Source organism: Siniperca chuatsi, linkage group LG2 (genome assembly GCF_020085105.1).
Source record: "Siniperca chuatsi isolate FFG_IHB_CAS linkage group LG2, ASM2008510v1, whole genome shotgun sequence".
NCBI classification, from domain to species: Eukaryota; Metazoa; Chordata; class Actinopteri; order Centrarchiformes; family Sinipercidae; genus Siniperca; species Siniperca chuatsi.
Genome location: NC_058043.1, coordinates 20,170,492 through 20,185,482, shown reverse-complemented (window position 1 = coordinate 20,185,482; position 14,991 = coordinate 20,170,492). Strand labels below are relative to the sequence as shown.

General features: G+C 39.3%; 2 protein-coding genes across 2 annotated transcripts; one reads left to right on the top strand and one right to left on the bottom strand.

Annotated features, from left to right (window-relative positions):
- Positions 1-1,317: 1,317 nt before the first annotated feature.
- On the top strand, positions 1,318-7,151 carry olfml3b (olfactomedin-like 3b). The gene is made up of 3 exons (XM_044217623.1): positions 1,318-1,525; positions 2,577-2,862; positions 4,570-7,151. Exons 1-3 carry the CDS (start codon positions 1,427-1,429, stop codon positions 5,352-5,354), a joined length of 1,170 nt encoding a protein of 389 aa, XP_044073558.1. The 5' UTR covers positions 1,318-1,426; the 3' UTR covers positions 5,355-7,151.
- A 664-nt stretch (positions 7,152-7,815) lies between these two features.
- cdk2 (cyclin-dependent kinase 2) lies at positions 7,816-14,305 on the bottom strand. Its single transcript, XM_044170772.1, has 7 exons — positions 13,635-14,305; positions 12,345-12,422; positions 12,120-12,240; positions 11,721-11,891; positions 11,361-11,462; positions 10,382-10,585; positions 7,816-8,851 (listed from the first exon to the last, which is right to left on the bottom strand). The coding sequence occupies exons 1-7, from the start codon at positions 13,748-13,750 to the stop codon at positions 8,747-8,749; spliced, it is 897 nt and encodes a 298-aa protein (XP_044026707.1). The 5' UTR covers positions 13,751-14,305; the 3' UTR covers positions 7,816-8,746.
- Positions 14,306-14,991: the final 686 nt, after the last annotated feature.

The following is a 14,991-nucleotide window of genomic DNA, read 5'->3' as shown; positions in this document are numbered from 1 at the left end:
TCTTACGTACAGTATGTTTCATATATTATTTTGATTATTAATTTTTTCCAGTCCATCACCCTATGTCCGTTACATTTTAGATTTATGTGGATGCTCATAGCTTGTTACATCAGATGGATCCTCAAGGTTATTCAAGCTGTTGTATTTTGGTGTAACAGCATTATTGCTAAAGACAGGAACAGGATTAACTGGTTTATCAAAAAGGCTGATTCTATAATTGATTTGAATCCAGATTTATCAGAGATCCAGAAGGAACCAGAAGGAGAGGTCATCCCCTGTTTAGTGTTTTTAGTAGTCTAAAAAGGGTGTTGAGTGAGCGGTTAAGGATGTTAGGATGCTCCACAGAACAATTAGAAGGTCTTGTGTGCCCACAGCTGTGAAACCTTTGAATGACATATGATGCTTTCCTGTTTCTTGAGATAAGGGTTATGGTTTTGGACATAATTTGTAAGCTTTCATTTCATATGTACCGTTTTTACAATTGTTAATTTTTGAGGTTTCATTTCATATTCATTGCCTGTTGCATTCGGCCCGTTTTCAGGGGTGTGACTTACGGTCAGACTTTTTGTTATTAAATGATCGATTGTATCAAATACACTGATATTTAATTTACAGGCTAGGCGGTCTCCTGAGCAACATTAATATCCTCTTGGAATAGCTGTTAGCTTGTGACCTGTCTGACTTTGTGACTTGTGTCTGACTCGTGGCAACCAAATTAGTTTCCCTTCTGGGGATTAGTACATTTATCTAATCAAATCCAAAAATACCAATAAACACTGTTGAACCTCAGGATCCGTCTGCATCAATTTTCATGTCCTGTCAAATGAGGCACATAAAATATCTACTTTCATAGTCTAAAATAAAGATACCAGTTTCGATTAGAGCTCAGGACAACATCTAAGAAATTCATCTGTTGGAATAGTTCATATTGTGCTCCACAGATCTTTTCATCATTACTTTGTTAGAGAATTCAAAACATGGGTTATTTTTTAAAGTTGATTAAAATCCACAGTCCATGGTCTTCCCCTTAATGTAGGAATACAGTGCCTCGCTGACTCCTGACTCCCACTCACATTACGCTTCCTCCTCCTACGTAACTTGTGGTCCTGCGCCACATTAACATCCTGTGTTTAGAGTAAAAAAATTCCTACCCCCTCAAAGCCATACATAGATTAAAGCATCAGACTATGTATTTTTTGGGGGGGTTCAGTTTGTCAATCAGGTAAAAGCTGAAGTAGAAATAAAAAACACTATCTTGTGTCTCTTAGAGATTGTATGCGTCCATCTACCAGATGTTTTTGGCTCCTCCCAGACAGCTTAGTAAAACATTCCAGCCCACCTCTGGGAATCTGCTGGCTCCTCCACACTCTCTCACTGAACTGCAGTCAAAATTTTACAGGAACTAAAGAGACTGAGCTGACACAAAATGAGAGGACTTGTTGTCTTGGTTACTTTGGCCTGCTTTGCCACCGCTCAGCACCAAGCACTGATTGACTACTTGGAGCGGAGGCTGCTTGCTATTGAGGTAAGACTCACTTTACCTCCCTGCCGAGCCCTGCGCTCCAGAGTCCCTCTGAAAGGAAACTTCCAGGGACAGGGCAAAGGCAATGGAATGCAGATGTGGGTAAATCCTGGGGAAAATGCTGGAAAATACAGCTCTCTGAAATGTATAGGGATTATGAGCTTCTTGTCTGGGTTTAGAGACTGAGATAAAAATGTAGTTTAAAAGTTTGATTAGTCCAGATGTGCATATATGATGTCAAAAATGACACAATGCATACAAAAACTGCAGTTTGTAAAAGTTACAATATGAAAAATTCTAAAATTCTATGAAAGCTGGTTTGTTTAGAAGAGTTGTACTATATTGGCATCCCAACATTACACTACACTTATCATCATGACTGTCAAGTAAAAGTAATCATTTCACCAACAGCATGCCCCAGATTAAACACCTTTCAGAGAATTTCCTGCCTGTGTGGAAACCTATTTTTGTGATGGATAAATAGCTCACCATGGGGATCTTGCCATTCAGTTATTCTATTTTAATATTGTGGTTTTGTTTGTATGAAAAGATTAAATGTAAAACATGTTCTACTCTTCATTCTAACAGAGTTTATTAAACAAAACTCCCTCAAAATATTATCCATCCACATCCCTCAGTTTCTGTGTTGCTCTGTAACGCAGTGTCAGACTTCATTTTTCTCCTCCACAGCGAGGTCAGAGGTCAGGGTCTGGTACAGAGTGAGCTGGTGGGATTTAGTGTTTTGCTAAAAGAAATTTGAGCAGGATGGATACTTGCCACGTGTGGGCTGAACCTGGTTGTTTGAAGGATGAGTTACCTACTACTTATTATGTATTCCCTTCTGTCACAGTCTATTTACTGAGCCTGAAAAGAACATAAAATTATGGCCTTTTCAGAGCTTTCTTGAAATACATTTATAGCTCCTGTAAAACAGATATCCGTATATTGCTCACATTCCTGAAGTACAAATAGGTATGGTGGAAACAAGTGCGACCACTTCAGCTTGTGTAAAAATTCAGACGTAACTAATCTTTGTCCCCTTCTTTTAAAACAGGACCGGATCTCTCTCTGGCATGAACAGACCACCCGCTACGCCTCAGAGCTGCGGGAGCTGAAGCAACAGATGGTTTCCCAGCTGGAGAACATGGATAAGGAGAAAGAAGCACTGAGAATGAATCTGGACAGCGTGGGGACCCGGGTGGACCGGGTTGAGCGTGAGCTGGACTACCTGGAGACTCAGAACGGAGCTCAGCCGTGTGTTGATGTGGACGACAAGCTGATAGAGCAGCAGGTGACGCTGGTGAAGGAGAAGCAGAAGGCCAAGTATTCAAAACTATCAGGTGAGATAGGATGTGCTTAAACTGCACATGGACAATAAGATTACCTGTTTATCAGAAAGAATACTGTATTTTACGGAGGATGAACTTACTTAGTGCTTACTTATTCTAACAACTAAAAAGTACTACAAAGTACTCCATTTGCAATGACAAAATTACAGAACAGTCATATAGTAATAGTAGATCACTTATCAACCATTTAAAGTGCATTAATTGGTCTTGAATTTCCATCTGTGATACCCCAACACTCCAATGGTAAGTCAATGACTTAAGAAAAGCCTTTTTCCACTTTTTCTGCATGTTTATATTCAGATTGACTAACTTGATTCTGAGAATGGTTTATTATTTATCGGTTATCAAAAATCCATGACCTTTGTGAGGCAACACACCCTTAAGTCAGGCCTCTCATACTTGAGATTTGTTTACACAAAGGATAAGGATGGCATTATTCAATATTTTTCTTATTGGCACCAAATCCCATGAAAAGACAAAAACAACAATGTCTGTGGCTCTTAGCTCCAAGCCTGTTCGTTTCTACTGAAGACATGAATCCTTAAAAAACACTCGCAAATAAATACATATTTTGACTTTTAAAAAATGTTAAGTAATGTTCCAAAACAGCTGGGCACTGTAGTAAATAGTGCATTTGGTGGGGACTATTTTCACTGGCAGATTGATACACATTTGGTGCTCTAGTGAGTATTTAGGGCAGCAGGCGAGTGTATGTGCAATAGTGTGACTCATTGATGTGTTTTTGATCAAGGATCAAGAAATAAGCTTTATCAGGCTTTTAGTATTTTCCCAAAATTCTTGATGATCCCCAAGACCTTTGAGAAAATACTCTGTGGACAAAAATTTAACTTTTCGGAAGGTATGTGTCCCATTACATCTGGAGTAAAAGTAACACCACATTTCAGAAAAAGAACATCATACCAGCAGTAAAATATGGTGTGGTGGTAGTGTGATGGTCTGGGGTTGTTTTGCTGCTTCAGGACCTGGAAGACTTACTGTGATAAATGGAACCATGAATTCTGCTGTCTACCAAAAACTCCTGAGGGAGAAAGTCCAGCCATCTGTTCGTGACCTCAAGCTGAAGCGAACTTGGGTTCTGCAGCAGGACAATGATCCAAAACACACCAGCAAGTCCACTTCTGAATGGCTGAAGAAGAACAAAATGAAGACTTTGGAGTGGCCTAGTCAAAGTCCTGCCCTGAATCCTATTGAGATGCTGTGGCATGACCTTAAAAAGGCAGTTCATGCTCGAAAACCCTCCAATGTGGCTGAAAAGATGAGTGGGCCAAAAGTCCTCCACAGCGCTGTAAAAGACTCATTGCAAGTTATCGCAAACGCTTGATTGCAGTTGTTGCTGCTAAGGGTGGCTCAACCAGTTATTAGTTTTAGGGGGCAATCACTATTTCACACAGGGCCATGTAGGTTTCGGTTTTGTTTTCCCTTAATAATAACAACCTTCATTTAAAAACTGCATTTTGTGTTTACTTGTGTCATCTTTGACTAATATTTAAATTTGTTTGATGATCTGAAACATGTGTGACAAACATGCAAAACACCACTGTAAATGCATTTCCTAAAATGTCATACTGTTCCTTTAAAAACAGTTCTGATATATTTACATGATATCAACATGTAAACATTGTTAGCATGTCAGAGAGGTGTCCACCATCATGTAAAGCCTGTCACTCTCATTTTCAGACTGCAGTGACATGATCTCAAGCATAAAAGCCATGAAGATCTTGAAGCGAGTTGGAGGGCCAAAGGGCATGTGGACCAAAGACACCAGCAGGGGCTCTGGTAAGGTCTACATTTTTAATGGGACAGATGAAGACACCATCCATGAGTTTCCCTCTGTGCAAGACTTCACCCGCTCGCTGGGCATGTCTCTGTCCAAGAACCTGAAGCTGCCATCTGCTTGGAGGGGAACAGGACACGTTGTCTACAACAATCACGCATACTATATAAATAAGGTTGAAGAGATGATGGTAGTTAAATATGACATGAAGAACAACTCTGTGACAGACAGCGCAGTGTTCCCAGTGCAGGACCATGTTGCAGTGTACGGCCTGACCCCGGAGACAGTGATGGACCTGGCTGTGGACGAGGAAGGCCTGTGGGCCATTTATGCCACACTGCAGAATGAGAGGCACATCTCTCTGGCTAAAATGGACGCCAAGTCACTAGACATTGAGCAAATGTGGGACACAAACTGTCCGAGAGAGAACGCAGAGGCGGCATTCATCATCTGTGGCACTTTGTATGTGGTGTACAACACCCAGCAGCCTGGTCGCTCTCGTGTCCAGTGTGTCTTTGATGTCAATGACATGGTGACCAACGAAGACGCACCACTGATATACTTTCCAAAGCGTTACGGAGCCCACTCCAGTCTGAAGTACAACCCACAGGAGCGGCTGCTCTACGCCTGGGATGATGGCTACCAGATCCTGTACAAGCTTGTCATGAAAAAGAAACTAGAAATTTGAGCTAAATAATGCACTGCACCATCCTCCCAAAACTTCCACAAACACACATAAACCCCAAGCTTACTTTAACTGTGTAATCCAGTGACCATCATTATTTCATTGTTGTAACAGTTTAAGTCCAGACTGATTTGAAAAGTCTCAACAGTTACATACACACTAAACAAAGAACTTTCCAGAGAACTTGATTTTCATACCATACGGAAATGAAGGGACAACAACGGAGGGTAGGAAAAATACATTCAAAAATTGCAAACACTCCAACATGGTATGCAAAATAGACATCAGTGATGTTAAGTATTGATTATTTGTAGTAAATCGGCTAAACATGCAATATCACTGGTATGGGCTTTAAGTCTGAATCTCCAAAGCATAAAAAGGTGCAAAAGTGCTGGATTGTAGAAGTGAATCTGTTTACTTTCACACACTTTCAGATGTGAACGTTAGACATATTTCTCAATTTTGAAAAGTATTATGTGATTTCTTTTTCTGAGGCACAGTTTCTCATTGCTGCCAAACACATTTCTAATCAGACTGCACTGCACTTCCATTTTCACATTCATTTCTGTCTCTACTGGCGCATCAACTTACTGTACTCACCTGTGATCTCTTGTGCTACTGTCTGTTTAAGTTTCTAAAGGTGTTCCAAGGTAAGGTTATTTTAGCACTTGTTTCTATTTGTTCATTCTACAAATATCATACTTTCAAATCAGTTAGATTTTGCTGTCTGAATACATTTTGATAACATAAATCTTGGTAGCATTGCTGAATGCATAAAAGAGTTCATGAAAGCACTCTTGTTTGCTGTTTAGTTTAATTCAACCTTAGTCCCCCCCCTCCCGGTCATGTGTGCCCTCCTGCAATCATTCACCCCCAGGGGAAGCCCCTGAATTTGAGAAACATTGATTTATGGGGAGTAAAAGACAAAGGTTACAGCATCTATAATAATTCAGTCTAAACAGAGGCTTTAGTGTTGCTGAACTAGTAAGTATATAACATTTATTATATTCTATAAAACTCAATGCTTAGTTCAAAAGATTGCATTACAAATACACATTTTCTTTAGTTATGCCTCAAATTTCAAACCAACAAATGTCATGATCAAAATATCTATGGTGTTGTCATTTATAATGCAACCACAACAATGTTGGTACCATAGCAGGCGACCTCAGAGCTGCAATAAATATAACTGGGATATTAGAAACAGCTAGCTGGCTAGCACTGTTATGTTTCTCTGTTTATGCATTATGTGTACCTTTCCCACAAGTCCAGCACATACATATTTTGTGGTGGTTATCTTTTTACTAAATGAAATCACCAAAATTAACAAAAAGCACCACTATTTGAATTATGCCTCTCATATAATGCAATTGTTTAGTAATTTATATCTGAATATGACATATCCATTTCTTACTGTTTGCTTATAATATGCTCATTTTCCCACAATCATCTATTCCTATTTCTGCCTCTAATTTTTGTTCATTATGAAAATAAATGGCAAACTACACCGGTTAACTCGAGGAGTCTGTCTTTTTCTATGTACAGAATGTACAGATAAAAACATATTAAAGCCACTATGTGTAAGAGTTAAACATTTTAGATTTTGCGACCCCCAGTGGTATCATCAAAAAACACACTGTGGCAGACAGCAATGCATGCCTTTACTTTCTCTGTAATTCTGATTTTCTATGCTAAAGTTCTGTCACTGTACATCTTGATTTCACCCTTGTTTCTTGAAGGTGAACTGTATTGACTGACGTCTAAATATGGCGCAACTAATAAAGACTAATTTAGTTGGAAGCCTGTTTGTTGGTTTGTTGTATTTTGTCAGAGCACACAGTTAGTTCTTGTGTGGTTTGGAGTGTTTTGTGCAGCTTTTTTTTTCAGTTGCGGTTAATTTACCTGTTAAAATCGTGTCCTGGCATCCAGAGCTGAACCTCATACCTCAAGTTCATCATCTAATTTTAAATACATACTTGAACATTTTTGTCTTAAAACAATTAAAACATCACTTTTGTCTATACTTCCTATCATTTTAATCCTCAAGCTGTCATGAACTTCATATAATTTGACTCACACACACAAAACTCAAAATTATATTCATAAACTCATATTGTTACTTCATCATCACTGCCATAAAAAGTCTTCTAAGATAGAGAAAATTACACCATCTATTTAAAAAACTAACCACGTTAACAAAACCATCCCTCATAAAATCATTAATGTGTCTGACGCGGTGCCAGCTGTAGAAGTGGGCCTAGTCAAAGATTAATGAAGTGTAACAGTAATTGCTTTTAACAATGCGAGACAGCATTTGAGTCTGGTATTTCAGTCTCACAAACTATTTGGCAGTGTTACACTTGGCTCCAGAACTAAGGAAAACATCATTCACTCTGCTGACCCTTCAAATGAACTAGCTGTGGTGCAAACTTAAGACCAAAATGATCCTCACACGAACAAACAGTAACAGTTATTTAAACAAGTTTATTTTTTCAAACTGTAAATAAACAATATCCATAAAAACGGTTCATTAAGTTTGAATAAAATCTAGAGTAAGAAAGATGCAACAGCACATTAAATTCTGTAAAATCTAAATTACAACAGGGAACATTTGTATATCACTACTGTATGTACAAAGCTGAGAGCTTCAGTTTGGTGAGTAATCCTGCCAGCAAACCTGAATGACCAATAAGCTTTTTTGTGTGTTAAACAACCAAAAGGTGCCGTTTTAAAATCACTTCAAGATACTTCCGCCCCAAACTTTGAATTTAACTGCAAGAAAATCAACGTAAAAGAACATAATCGTAATCTCATGTTCTTTCAGCACCAACTGTTTTACATCAGCTGACGATGTTTGTTGTGTGACAACTTGTGCTGAGAGCCATCACGTTTCATTCAGCTGCTGCTCAGTCTTACAAAGCATGACATTTGTTATTTGCACTATCCCACAAACTTATTCAATCATATTTAATTCGAACTACTTGACTATTTGAATTTGGACATCCTAAAGCCAACATACCATTTAAATTGGAAAATTTAATGGCAGATAACTTGAATGTGTCTATCTGACCTGCACTCAGTCAGAGGACCATCCCAATCACAAATAACATTTACATCGAAAATGGCAGTTGCACATAAATATGCAAAATAATGATATTGAAAATTACAGTTCAACATTCATAACTATTACAACGTCATGGCTGAAAAAACCCTGCAAAACTCTTGGGACATCTATCGTCTAGAAAGCTGGTTTTACAAATATCCATTAAAGGATCCAACGTATCCTGTAGTGTCCACTTTTTCTGTCCATTCCAGTTGTGGACATGAAGTGAGGCGAGGAGGTCCTTATTGCTTACACATTGTTGTCATTAAAATGGCCTGATATTCGGCTTGACTCAGAGTCTCAGATGAGGAACTGGCATGGTGACGTCGCGGAAGAATCGATGTACAAGGGCGTTTTTGGCAGATAACCTTTTGTTTGGATCATAATTCAGCATTTCCTGCAAGGACAAAAACAGAAATGGAGAAATATAGTAAACAATGTGTCTATAAAGTAGGACTGCAATTAATGATTATTTTAATTTCAATTATTTGATTAATCTATAATTTAGTCTATAAAATGTCATAAAATAGTGAAAAATGCCTGTTATAATTTCCCAGTCCAAAATTTAAATATAATCAGTTTACTATCATATACAACAAAGAAAAGCATCAAATCCTCACATTGAAGATGCTGCATTTTTGCTTGAAAAATGACTGAAATGATTAATCAATTATTAAAATTGTTTGTTGATTAATTTTCTGTTGATCGCCTAATAGATCGATCAACTAATTGTTGCAGCTCTACCATAAAGTTTTCATATACTTGTATGCTATGGTGGAAAACCATTTTACTTTTTATCTTATCACTTACAATGCTATTTGTTAGGACAAATGACAAAATAAAAAACTAAAATAAAGCACTTAGAAAGTGCATACTGCCAAGCCTGCAATATTCTGTAATTTGTAATCAGCATCTTCATCCAAATAAAAAGAGTGACAGACTAACATGTGATATGTGTGCCTGATTTTAGTGCAGACGTTCATGAGAATATAGTGAAAATGTTCGAAACATTCATGGATCCACACTAAGATGTATCACTTATTCCTTGACCCGTGGGCTTTTCACCAAATTGAACAAAAATCGTATTGTTTTTTGATCTTGCCGACTAACACAAACAAACACAAACAACTTCCTTGGCAGAGGTAACTAATGCTAAATCTTCTTATTTTCCTTTCGGCCGTTCCCTTTCAGGGGTCGCCACAGCGAATCATGTGCCTCCATCTAACCCTGTCCTCTGCATCCTCTTCACTCACACCAATTAACTTCATGTCCTCTCTCACTACATCCATAAATCTCCTCTTTGGTCTTCCTCTAGACCTCCTGCCTGGCAGCACCAACCTCAGCATCCTTCTACCAATATATTCACAGTCTCTCCTCTGAACATGTCCAAACCACCTCGATCTGGCCTCTCTGACTTTATCTCCGAAACGTCTAACATGAGCTGTCCCTCTGATGTACTCATTCCTGATCCTGTCCGTCCTCGTCACTCCCAAAGAGAACCTCAACATCTTAAGCTCTGCTACCTCCAGCTCTGCCTCTTGTCTTTTCTTCAGTGCCACTGTCTCTAAGCTGTACAACATCGCTGGTCTCACCACCGTCTTGAACACCTTTCCTTTCATTCTTGCTGATACTCTTTTATCACACAACACACCTGACACTTTTCTCCACCCGTTCCAACCTGCTTGCACTCGCCTCTTCACCTCTTTTCCACAGTCTCCATTGCTCTGAACCGTTGACCCTAAGTACTTAAAGTCCTGCACCTTCTTCACCTCTGCTCCCTGTAACCTCACCGTTCCACCTGGGTCCCTCTCATTGACACACATGTATTCTGTCTTACTGCGGCTAAGCTTCATTCCTCTGTTTTCCAGAGCATCTCTCTAGAAACTAATGCTAAATGAATCTATGAATGAAAGACAAATGTTCTCACTCCAAGCAGTTCTCTTCCATCCTCATCAAGAAGAGGCACCACTTTGGACAAATCCTGCCGGGCCCACTTGGGGAAAGATGGTTTGTAGTCAGGCATTGATGTGACTCCGGGCCAGACGATTTCATCAGGTGTGCCCAAGGTGCGGAAGATCCGGAATAACTGATCGATCTCTGAGTCGCCGGGGAATAAGGCCCTCCTGGTGATCTGCACAACAGTGGACAGTGAGGTGATGTTATATTTGGTCAGTTGCGCATAGCGATAGACCGATTAATCGGGCTGATTATTTGGCATTTTGAGATAGTCGACATCGGCCGATGCCTGCGCTCACGAGGCCAATAAACAAAAAATGTCTGCAGACAGATCTGCAGGCAGCCTTGTCAGTGTCGCTGCTGTGGAACGATGTCAGTGCTCCCCCTAGTGAGTTTTGGGAATGTGGTGAAAAAGTTAGTTTCGAGCCCTGTACTATAACTCTCATGCACCCTGCTGTAAACGTTTGCCTAAATTTCCTCAGTGACCATCGTCTTTTCTAAATTTTAACACATTTCTCCCCTCCTAAATCTAATCTAAAACCGTGACTGGCTAGCGTGAAAAAAAAAAAAAATTGTGTTATAATGTATAGAATAATGCAGTTGAATGACTGTACCCCGCTCTCCCTTAAATACAAGTCACGTTCTGAAATCTACAGCATAATCCAATGTATTTTTCTATTTCATCAATTAATAAAAATTCCATCTAAAACTACATGTTTCTGGCTAAGATAACCATGCATATTAGATTGTAATGTGCATGGAATAATGGAATTATACACGGCTTTTCTTTGTTTTGATATTGGCATTGTATATCAGCCATCGGCCGCCCTGCTCTCTAAATACTGGCATCGGCCATTGAAAAACCCCTATCGGTCGACCACTACGCATCATGTGCAGGCTTCATTTATTTCACAGTGGAGCTTGTTGTAAAAGGCGAAACTGAGCATTACCATTTCAGCAAAGATGCACCCCAGACTCCAGATGTCGACAGCTGTGGAGTAGTATTTACAGCCCAGGAGAATTTCTGGTGCTCTGTACCAAAGTGTTACCACCTGCAAAATATCACAGAAGCAAGTTTGCAATTAGGAAAACACAATTTCTCAAGAATTTATTTTTTTTTTTACCAAAATAAATATCCAGCTTTGTTTAGTGACATGCAGCCTTGAAAATAAAAACGATAAACTTGAGTATTGTGAGATATTTTTGCATGATGAGTGCACTCGGCTGCTGGGCGTGGTAATAAATATGCAATTCATGCAATCATATAACTCTATATTTTTCTTAATGATGAGGGTAGCTGTGCACGTTACCTCATGTGTGTATGTGCGGACAGGCACCCCGAAGGCTCTTGCCAGGCCAAAATCAGCGAGCTTGATCTCCCCCTGGGCGTTGATGAGGAGGTTCTGAGGTTTCAGGTCTCGATGAAGAACCCTGTGAGAGTGGCAGAAGGCCAGGCCTTGCAGCAGCTGGAAAAGATAACTCTACAAAACACACACACAAAAATAAATTTAAAAAAATATATATATATATATATATATATATATATATATATATATATATATATATATATATATATATATATATATATATATATATATATATATATACCTACGTCAGTCAACTCAGAAATCCACGAAGAAGAGTGCATTTACTCTTGATTTCTTGAAGAGATCAAGATGATCTGTTTTGCAAATCTAGCTGAGGTTTACCTTAACCAGAGGCAGTGGGATACCAGCGACTGAGGAAGAGTCCATGAACTTTTTTAGATCCTGATGAAGGAACTCAAAAACAAGGTAGAGTTTGTTCTCGGTGTGGATGACATCCCGCAATCTGAAACATATTAACAGGCCGGTTGGGGTTAAAAACAGACAGAAAAAAACCCCAAGACTCTTATAAGCGGGATTTAGCTAGAAGTCGAAACATTAGGCACTTACTTGACAATATTTGGGTGACTGAGTTCTTTTAGAAGTGAAATCTCTCGGATGGCAGTGCTCGGTACACCCTCTGTTTCCCTGAATGAGATACACGGTTCATTAACTGGTTATGTTACTGAAGCTCGTTCACTAATCCCAGGTTATAATAACGTTGTCATTTTAACGTTTGTGTTATTTACTTCAGCTTTAATGATTTCATAACATTTGCTGGTGTCACTATGGTTTTTAATTTCTTTTATTCTATCTTTTGAGTATTTTCACAGGGCAAACAGTCAAAGCATTCTCAACAAATGCAACAGAGACAAAATAACTGGAAATCCACTGGATAAAGATGAAAGCTGTACAATCAGTGGCCTCTCTTGTAGTGGCACTGCTCTAAGTCCTATAAATATCCCACTGCACCATCACTGCCAGTGCAGCTAACAAATCAGCCAACAAGAGATAAGCACAGCAGTGCTTTTGCTTTCTGTGGTCTGAACACGGTCAGAAAACACTCTGGATAAAGAGAGTCACTGACGCCACCTGCTGTAGCCCAGGAAATGATGTTCCTTGGCAGCAAATGAATATTCCCAAAAAATAAACTATTTCATAAGTAGGCCTACACAAAGTATATATTCAGTGGTTCCCAACTTTTTTGGCTTGCGTACCTGTGACCCCTTACAATGAAGCAATGTCTACTTGTGCCCCCTCATAACACATTAAAGCCTTAGAGTGGACATTTAATTGGGAGAGTTTTTAGGAGGCCACCAAAAGATAAACTTAGAGAAAAAAGTCAGAAAAATATTTTTGTGTAAGAAAGTAAACATTTCTTATCTCCTTAATCATCCTGTGGCCCCTCAGATTTATCTTGGGACCCCTGGCCTGACTACCAGGTTGGGAACCACTGCAACAACACCTATCATGGATTGTCGATCTTTTTTATTATATGCATCATGTTTTGGTGTTATACTACGTTAAATGGCTGCAGTAAAATATGTGGTTTTATGCGTAGGGAATTGCATGAGTGGTGTCTAAATGTAGTTGCCGTTTAAAGGCTGATGGCTGAGAAACAATCTTATTGTAAAACCTGTACGTTTCTACATCAAACACTCCTGGAGTGACGGGAGGAAGCTGTTTATGAGCGGTTTGCAAACATCGTTTAACTGTCACACCCTGATGAGGCCATAAGGAGGGTAACACAAGTTTCACCAAAGTTGTAGCAAAACAAAATCAACAGTTAGCTCTAACAATGTTAGCCTGTGCTCCCGTGGTGCCCAGATGATAACCAACAACACTCATATGTGAACTTACGTGTCTAGCCTGATTTTCTTGAGAGCAACAGTTTCTCCGGTGACTTTGTTCTTGGCTTTGTAAACCACTCCATACGTCCCTTCTCCTATCTTCTCCACCTTCTGAAACGTATCCATTTTTTTAAAGAACACGAGGTTGGTTTGTTGGTTGTTTAGCTGGTTAGTTAGTTAGCAAGACTCCCCTCTTTGTGTGTGAGCTAACAACTGCTCGGTGGCTACTGAGACAAACGTTAACGAGCCGCGCGAGGACCGACATATAATTAACTGCTCCTCTGGGCTAGTTCAAGCGGCCCGGATCCACCACAGCCTGAGGGCAGCGGTCCTGTCGAGAATAAACGTCTCAGGTCAGCGCGAAGCAGCTAAAGACTGTGGGGATCGGGTCATCTGTTGGCCCTGATACTGATAATATACGTTAATATATGGATTAGCGTGGCGGCTGCTCCTCTGTGGAAAACACTGAACCCACACTCCGTTTCCCGCGTTAGCTCGGGAGCGTTCGTTTTTGTTCAAGACACACCGACTCCTGTAGCCGGGTGGGGTTTCACAGTGTTTCGAATCGGCTCCTCAAAAGCCTCCTCCTTGGGAATCGTTGTGTATGAGACTTGTGCCGACGAGAAACTAACATGTCTTTTCTAAATACAGCCAGTACGGAGTTTAAATTCTTGGTTTTAATGTCAGTGGGTGCAAGTCGAGAGATGGAGTCGTGTTATATCGGGATGAGGAAGAAACATTCAACAAACAAACCTCAAAGGTCACACGGTGGGACGCTGATGACGTTTTACGTTATCAGCGTCGAGAGACGGAAGCGGTAACAAGAAAAAAAGTGACAAGAGATCTGTGGTTTTATGTCTGTTTTTATAATTGAAATAAAAGTACAAACTTCTTGTACCGTACTACACACAAAAGTGTATTGTTTGCATTGTAAAGTAAGTAGAGACACAGTCAGAAATTTTTAGGTTAGCAGTGGTGAAAAGTGACATTAGTACATTTACTCAAGTACTATACTTAAGTACAATTTTGAGGTACTTGCTACTTTACTTGAGTATTTCCAGTTTGTGATACTTATATATTGCACAAATATATAAATATATATATTAAAATATATTGTATACATCTTGTACTTTTAACTTCACTAGATTTAATTGATAGCTTGTATTTACTTTGTAGATTCAGATTAATAATACAAAATATAAACAACAAAGAAATGATTATGTATTATTATAGGTTAAGATTCAGACTTTATTGATCCCCGGGAAGAAAATTCACAAGCTACCCAGTGGTGTGTAAAATGTTTAAGCTCCACCTTTACCAGCTGCAACATTAAAGTGATGTGCATATGAATGCATCAATTCATTATT

Coding starts and splice junctions, on each gene's coding strand:
- olfml3b (XM_044217623.1), top strand. CDS start 1,427: ATGAGAGGACTTGTTGTCTTGGTTACTTTGGCCTGCTTTGCCACCGCT. Junction 1,526..2,576: donor GGAGGCTGCTTGCTATTGAG/GTAAGACTCACT, acceptor CTTTTAAAACAG/GACCGGATCTCTCTCTGGCA. Junction 2,863..4,569: donor CAAGTATTCAAAACTATCAG/GTGAGATAGGAT, acceptor TCTCATTTTCAG/ACTGCAGTGACATGATCTCA.
- cdk2 (XM_044170772.1), bottom strand. CDS start 13,750: ATGGATACGTTTCAGAAGGTGGAGAAGATAGGAGAAGGGACGTATGGA. Junction 11,892..12,119: donor TCCCACTGCCTCTGGTTAAG/GTAAACCTCAGC, acceptor TGTGTTTTGTAG/AGTTATCTTTTCCAGCTGCT. Junction 11,463..11,720: donor TCCGCACATACACACATGAG/GTAACGTGCACA, acceptor GATATTTTGCAG/GTGGTAACACTTTGGTACAG.